Genomic DNA, 8,157 nt, shown 5'->3' on the forward strand with positions numbered 1-8,157 from the left:
TGATTGTATGAACTCTTCAGATTTGACACCAACTTTTTATTCTCTCTCCATGTTACGCAGGTATCTAATCGAATGGCCCTCCTCACTCACCTGTATCGTACCTTTGAGAAGTCCAAAATTGCTGGGTTTTGTCGAAGGCTAGCAGAAGGTAAACCTAATTTTAAATGAATAATTACACCTTTTTTATTTTGGTCGTAGTTTGGCAGCGGCTCTTAAATTGCCGTGTTTTCTGTGATTCAGTTGGTAGCCTCCTGAGTCAACAGGTTCAGAGTTCAAATCCAACTCCAGAGATTTGAGCAAAAAATCTAGGCTGACAGTCCAGTGCAACACTGAGGGAATGCTGCACTGTCAAACCTTAAAACGAGGCTTTGTCTTGCCCTCTTAGGTGGATATGAAAGATTCCATGGCAGTATTTTGAAGAAGAACAGGATTGGTCTCACTGCTGTGCAGGCCGAAATTGTTATCTCTCCGCCAACATCACTGAAACACATTACCTGGTCATTCACCACAGTACTGCTTGTGGGAGCTTGCTGTGCACAAGCAAATTACCTGCAGTATTTCCCACATTACTACTGCGACTACTGCATGTGCAATAACTACTGCAAATGCAACTTATTTATTGATTTCAATCTCTCTGCTTGCAATGGAGGATTAAGATTCACAACCTCTGCCAGTCCAGTAGCATAACCGCTAGGCTACCCGACCCATTCTCAGCTTGTGGAGCGGTGCTGGTATAATGGGTGACTCAGTATGAAGCCTTTTTTCATTCATTCATGGGGCGTGGGCGTTGCTGGCAAGGTCAGCATTTGTTGCCCATCCCTAATTGCCCTTGAACTGGAGTGTCTTGCTCGGCTATTTCAGAGTGCAGGTAAGAGCCACATGTAGGCCAGACCAGGTAAGGACAGCAGATTTCCTTCCCCGAAGGGACATTAGTGGAAACCAGATGGGTCTTTACAACAATCAGTTGTACGACAGTCACCGTTACTGAGACTAGCTTTATATTCCAGGTTTCTTAATTGAATTTAAATTCCACCAGCTGCTATGGTGAGATTTGAACCCATGTCCCCAGAGCATTAGCCTGGGCCTCTGGGTTGCTAATCCAGTGACATTATCACCATGCTATGGCCTCTGCTATTTCTGTCAGCCCAGTTAACCGTGATGGATGGGGTTGAATGGGGAGAAGAAAACGCACTTAAAAAATATCTTTTAAAACTTATTTTCAGGGGCAGCTGCTGGAGACCATTTATCTTGTCATATCTTCAGAAGCGCGGGTCAGGAACTTGCCCGGCACGTTGTGGCTGTGCTGCCACATGCAGACAAGGTAAAATAAAATGAAAAGCTGTCTGTTGGTTCAGAAGTCAAGCTTTTGAGCCCTTTAACACCTTTAGTCTCAATTCTTCGCAATTCAGAAGAAGCTTCTTTACTTAGAGAGTGGTGAGAATGTTATCACAAGGATGATTGAGGCGAATAACATAGATACAATTAAGGGGAGGCTAGATAAGCATATGAGGGAGAAGGGAATAGAGGGTTATGATGGCTGGAAACAGAAAATGCTAGAAAAACTCAGCAGGTCTGGCTCAAAACGTTGACTCTGTTTCTCTCTCCACAGATGCTGCCAGACCTGCTGAGTTTTTCCACCGTTTTCTGTTTTTATTTCAGATTTCCAGCGTCCGCAGCATTTTGCTTTTATCTTCGTGTTATTGAAGGCTGGGTTCGTTGAGGAAAGGAGGGAGGAGATTCAAATGGAGCGTAAACATCAGCATGGACTGGGCGGGCTGTTTCTGTGTTGTACGCCCTATGCAACTCTTCAAAATCAAAAGCATGGCAGTCCATGTGAGCACAGCACACTCCCACAAATAGCAATGTGATAATGACCAGATTTCCCTGACCCAACAAAAATTATTAATCGGAGCCTTCAAAATTTCAGTTGACCTAGAGCTAGGCCATTTAGCCTTAGATTCCCCCTTTGTTCTGGATTTCCAACAGGAGAAGTTGTTCTCCCTACCCGCCCTATCGAATGCCTTTATGTTTCTTCTTGTGGGCACGGCACCCCACGAGATGGAGTGGCCCCGCATTAACACCGAGCTGCAGCAGATCCAAAATGCAGCCAAGATGCAGGCAAAGGAATCATTGGCTCGAAAGGCCAATTGGAGTTGGAGGAGGGCAGAGATTGCTGACAGTTGTAGGGCTGACGAAAGTTACAAAAGGTTGGTGGACATTGAGGGTCAGCGAGCACAAGTGGTGTGAATTGGGGTGCAGGCAGCAGAATTTTAAATGCCACACAAGTGCCAGGCAATGACCATCTCCAACAGGAGAGAATCTAACCATCGCCCCTTGACATTCAAAGGTATTACCACCGCTGAATCCTCCACTATCAACATCCTGGGGGTTACCATTGACCAGAAACTGAACTGGACCAGCCATATAAATACTGTGGCTACAAGAGCAGGTCAGAGGCTAGGAATCCTTTGGCGAATAACTCACCTCCTGACTCCCAAAGCCTGTCCATCATCTACAAGGCACAAGCCAGGAGTGTGATGGAATACTCTCCGCTTGCCTGGATGAGTGCAGCTCCAACAACACACAAGAAGCTCGACACCATCCAGGGCAAAGCAGCCCACTTTACTGGCACCACATCCTCAAGCATTCACTCCCTCCAGCATCAATGCACAGTAGTAGCAGTGTATACCATCTACAAGATGCACTGCAGGAACTCACCAAAGCTCCTTAGACAGCACCTTCCAAACCCATGACCACTACCATCTAGAAGGACAAGGGCAGCAAACTCATGGGAACGCCACCACCTGGAAGTTCCCCTCCAAGCCACTCACCATCCTGACTTGGAAATATACCTCTATTCCTTCACTGTCGCTGTGTAAAAATCCTGGAACTCCCTCCCTAACAGCACTGTGGGTATACCTGCACCCCATGGACTGCAGCGGTTCAAGAAGGCAGCTCACCACCACCTTCTCAAGGACAATTAGGGATGAGTAATAAATGCTGGCCTAGCCAGCGAAGCCCACATCCCATAAATGAATGGATAAAAAAATAAGCAGAAGTTTACCAACTGTGCAAGGTGGGAGGCCAGCCACGAGAGCGTTGGAAAAATGTAGGGCTAACAACGTTAATGGGTGAGGGTTTCGCCAGCAGATGAGCTGAGGCAAGGGGCACAGACAACAGATGTTGCAGAGGTGGACATAGGCAGTACCGGTGTTGGAGCAAATATGGGGTCGAAAGCTCAGCCCAGGGCCATGGCGTTGCAAATAGTCTGGTTGAACCTCGAGACAGTGACCAGAGAGAGCTTGGTGGTGAGGTAGAGCTGGGTATCGTCAATGTGGGCATATGGAAGCTGACTTATTGTTTTCGGATGATGTTACCGAGGGGCAACATGAGCTTTAAGAAAGAGTGAATGCAGTGAACTTATGACGGGGAGAGATTGAATGGCTGTGCTGCCTTTATTGCTTCTTTACATCTGTTGGTGGACGGCTGTTGGAGCCGACCTGTTTCTTTGGAAAGATTTGGGTGTGTGTTTAACTGCTCTTCCTGTTCCAGAGGCTGCTTGAGGGGGAGCTTGGTCTACCTATAGTCTGTGTGGGATCCGTGTGGAACAGCTGGAACTTCCTGAGAGATGGTAAGTTGTGATGGGACATCCCTGTGCCTCTGCGGGAGAGGACCTGGAGTGATTTACCTGTGGTGTAGTAATTTACTGCGACTAGCATATTTCCGGTTCAGTCCACTGACTTTGCCTCGTCAGCTGATCTCAGTTTCGATGGTACCATCATAGAACATTGTAGCACAAAAGGAGGCCATTCAGCCCATTGTGCCTGTGCAGGCTCTTTGAAAGAACTACTCATTTGGGAACATAGATATACAGTGCAGAAGGAAGCCATTCAGCCCATCATCTCTGTGCCGGATTAGTTCCACTCCCCTGCTCTTTCCCTATAGCTCTGCAATTTCCCCTCGTTCAAGTATTTGTCCAGTTCCCTTTTGAAAGTTACTCTTGAATCTGCTTCATCCACCCTTGCAGGCAGCACATTCCAGATTATCACAATTCACTGTTTAAAGAAAGAATTCCCCTAATTTCCCCTCCCTCTCTCTTTTGTTGCTTACCTTAAATCTGTGGACTGATTAGTGCCACTGGAAACAGTTTCTCCTTATTTACTGTATCAAAACCCCTCATTATTTTGAACACCTCTAGTAAATCTCCCCTTAAGCTTTTCTGTTCTAGGGAGAGCAATTTCACCTTTCTCAGTCTCCATGTAACTGAAGCCCCTGGTATTATTTTAATAAATCTCCTGTCCAAGGCAAATTATGTTGTTTTTGAGAATTTTTCAGACAAAATGTTAAACCCAGGCCCCACCCTGTCGGATGGACGTAAAAAGGAAGAAGTTTTCCCCCAGTGTCTTGGCCAACCAACATCATTTGAAAAGAAAACAGATGACCTGGTCATTATTGCATTGTTGTTTGTTGTCAAGAGGATATAATAATCCTCATAATGTAATTGGAATTTATTGTAAAATAGTGTAATAGTGGGATGCGCCTATGTGTGAGAGATTTAATTGAATTAGAGGCAGCTAGTCTGGGTGCTTTGGTCTAAGAAGAGAGGTTAGGTTTGAAACAATTAGATAAACATGGGGAAGTTGAGAAACATAGGTGTAAAGGGAGCATTTGTATTTTGAAATAAACCGGACTAGATTGTTTTCAAAGGAGGGGTGAAATGTGTCACCTAGACAGGTGAAGTTTAGAAACTGTGTGTTTGTTTTTCCCAAAGATTACTGGTAAAACTTAGTGCTATGAGAGGGTTTTATTATCAGGAAGATAAAATCCAAAGACATAGTGAAACAATGGGTATTTGCATTCAAAGAGGAAGATATGTATAAAGGAGCAAAGACTGTGTATAAGGGAAAGGCATTTTTAAGTATGAAAAGCCTGATTCAGCATCTATGCCTCAAGCTGTTGTCTTCAAAGGACTGAAGTTTAGAAAACTCACTTGGAAGTCGACTTGTTCAGGATATCATGTTTCTTTGCCTGGGTCTTTTAAAATCTATGTGTCTTACTGTTGCCTTAACGAAAGCGTAACTGGGAGTTAGATTGATTTGGGGATTTAGAAGTTATCATAGTAATTTGTAGATCTATGTATGTATTTAAAACCATTTTCTCATATTAATAAATGTTTAATCTAGTTTTATAAAAAAAAAACTATATGACTCGGGGTGGCCTTTTTACTACTGAATTCGAAGCACGCATCTCGAAATGCATACAAACTGAAAATTGGTTGTGACAGTTGTTTCAAGTTTCCCTCTCAGATTTGAACAGCTCAGCATTTACCGTTTCCTGTGTCATAACATAGTGGAATGCACTGCAGCTGGTACTGTGAAGGTCCACTAAATTGGTCCCTGGGACGAGGGGGTTGACTGTCCTATGATGAGCGGCTGAGTAAATTGGGCTTTTAATCTCTGGAGTTTAGAAGAATGAGAGACGATCTCATTGAAGCCGACAACATTCTGATGAAGAGTCATACGGACTCGAAGCGTTAACTGTATTCCTCTCCGCAGACGGTGTCAGACCTGCTGAATTTTTCCAGCTATTTTTATTTTTGTTTCAAATTCTGAAGGGACTTGATAATGGTAGACGCTGAGAGATGGCTTCCGCTGGCCGAGGAATCTAAAACACGGGGGGCACAGTCTCAGGGTAAGGGGCCGATCGTTTAAGACTGAGATGAGGAGAAATTTCTTCGCTCATTGGGATGTGAATCTTGGGTTGTGGATGCTCCATTGTTGAATACATTTAAGGCTGAGATAGACAGATTATTGGTCTCTCGGGACATTAAGAGATATGGGGAGCGGGCAGGAAAATGAAGTTGAAGCCCAAGATCAGCCATGATCATATGGAATGGTGGAGCAGGCTGGATGGGCTGTATGGCATACTGCTGCCCCTATTTCTTATGTTCTTATGGAATCTTGCTATGTGCAAATTGGAAAAACGTAAATATACATAATTTATTGTGAAGCCCTTTGGGATGGCTTGAGGCTGTGAAAGGTATGATATAAATGCATGTTCTTTCCTTTTTCCTAGGATTTATGGAGGTGTTGAAGGAAGCCAGACAAAAGCCAATGGGAAGGAATCTATACAAATTTACCATGATGAAACTGAAATACTCTTCAGCTCTGGGTGCAGCCAGTCTTGGTGCCAGACACATTGGTCACAATTTACCAATGAACTATGCAGAAAATGTAGACATCTTCTTTCAACACTACTTCAGTCTCTAGAGACTTATATATTGTTTTGACAACAGAATGATTGACTTTGGCCATTGAGGTCATGGTCTTATAACTCAGGATGTGATATTGTTCAACGTGCTTTTTTTTAATTGACCGGTTTTGTATATGTTCCGTGACCAAAAAAAAATCAATTTATTCGAGGTCTAATTGCATTACACTCACTTCCTGATCAGAGACGCATTGTATTCACCTGATATTACTGAACAATCTCATTGCAAGAGATACCTGTACACTGATATCTCTGTCCCCACTCTCTCAGGGAGACACCTGTACAATGACTGGTGTCTCTCAGTCCCTCTCCTTTTCTCAGGGAGATAACTGTACACTGGTGTCTCTTAGTCCCTCTCTCAGGGAGATATCTGCTCCCTGGTGTCTCTCAGTCCCCCTCTCTCAGAAATCTATATACTGACTGGTATCTCTCAGTCTTTCTCTCCCTATTAGATGGACATTCACTGGTGACTCCTTTTCCCTAAGGGAGATGGTACCTTACTCCTTCTCTGAGATAATTGAACCCTTTCTTGATTGCTTGTCTTTGGAAAAGAGGTTAGAGGGTGGGTGGGGTGGGGTGGAGGGTTGGTGGAATTGGTCAACCTGTGCATAATTCTCTCTGGTGGATGCATGGCATCTGAGGCCTTAAGTACAAGTTGCTGGCTGTCCACACTGGCCCAATACCGTATCTAATCTTTTTTATTCATTCATGGGATGTAGGCTTCGCTGGCTGGCCATTTATTGCCCATCCCTAGTTGCCCTTGAAAAGGTGGTGGTGAGCTGCCTTTTTGAACCACTGCAGTCCATGTGGTGTGGGTACACCCACAATGCTGTTAGGGAGTTCCAGGATTTTGACCCAACGACAGTGAAGGAATGGCGATATATTTCCAAGCCAGGACGGTGAGTGACTTGGAGGGGAACTTCTAGGTGGTGGTTTTCCCAGCTATCTGCTGCCATTGTCCTTCTAGATGGTAGTGGTCGTGGGTTTGGAAGGTACTGTTGAAGGAACCTTGATGAATTCCTGCAGTGCATCTTGTAGATGGTACATACCGCTGCTACTGTGCGTCGATGGTGGAGGAAGTGAATGTTGGTGGATGTGGTGCCAATCAAACGGGCTGCTTTGTCCTGGATGGTGTCAAGCTTCTTCAGTGTTGCGTGAGCTGTACTCATCCAGGCAAGTGGAGAGTCTTCCTTCACACTCCTGACTTGTGCCTTGTCGATGGAGGACAGGCTTTGGGGAGTCAGGAGATGAGTTACTCGTTGCATGATTCCTAGCCTCCGACCTGCTCTTGTAGTCCACAGTATTTATATGGCTGATCAGCGTGAAGCATTGGAGTTGAGGGAAATGTTTGCTGATGACCCAGTTTATAGTTAATGTGGACAGGTTGGCCTGATGGGGGGTGTTTCTCTGTAACTGTCAGCAGCTGAATTCTTGCTCACATTGCAGTCTCCTCTACATTGGGGAGCCCAAATGCAGACTGGGTGACTGCTTTGCAGAGCAGTACCACTCAGTCTGCAAGCATGATCCTGACCTTCCAGTTGCTTGCCATTTTAATTCACCACCCTGCTGTCATGCTCACATTTCTGTCCTTGACCTGCTGTTGTGTTCCATACATACAAACGTATGAATTTGGAGCAGTAGGCCATTTGGCCCCTCGAGCCCACTCCGTCATCAAGTAAGATCATGGCTGATCTGATTGTAGCCTCAACTCCACTTTCCTTCATGCCTACTATACCCTTTGAGTCGCTTGTCAATCAAGAATCTAACTCAACCTTAAAATTATTCAATGACACTGCCTGCACCACCCTCTGAGGAAGAGAGCTCCACAGATTCTCAGCGCTCAGAGAAAAAATGTTTTTCCTCATCTCCGTCTTAAATGGGAGACCG

The 8,157-nt window shown here is 44.9% G+C and overlaps 1 protein-coding gene across 2 annotated transcripts in view; it reads left to right on the forward strand.

Moving 5' to 3' along the window:
- The window catches only part of nagk (N-acetylglucosamine kinase), a 38,601-nt gene extending 32,180 nt beyond the window's left edge, over positions 1-6,421 (forward strand). For both annotated transcript variants that reach the window (XM_078554824.1, XM_078554832.1), the window contains 4 exons: positions 61-148; positions 1,224-1,321; positions 3,553-3,631; positions 6,076-6,421. In XM_078554824.1, the coding sequence (XP_078410950.1) occupies positions 61-148; positions 1,224-1,321; positions 3,553-3,631; positions 6,076-6,269 (459 nt within the window). In that variant the 3' untranslated portion in view covers positions 6,270-6,421. The remainder of the gene's footprint in view (positions 1-60; positions 149-1,223; positions 1,322-3,552; positions 3,632-6,075) is intronic.
- The last annotated feature ends 1,736 nt before the right edge of the window (positions 6,422-8,157 follow it).

The sequence above is a fragment of the Cetorhinus maximus genome, chromosome 1 (genome assembly GCF_964194155.1).
Source record: "Cetorhinus maximus chromosome 1, sCetMax3.hap1.1, whole genome shotgun sequence".
Taxonomy (NCBI): domain Eukaryota; kingdom Metazoa; phylum Chordata; class Chondrichthyes; order Lamniformes; family Cetorhinidae; genus Cetorhinus; species Cetorhinus maximus.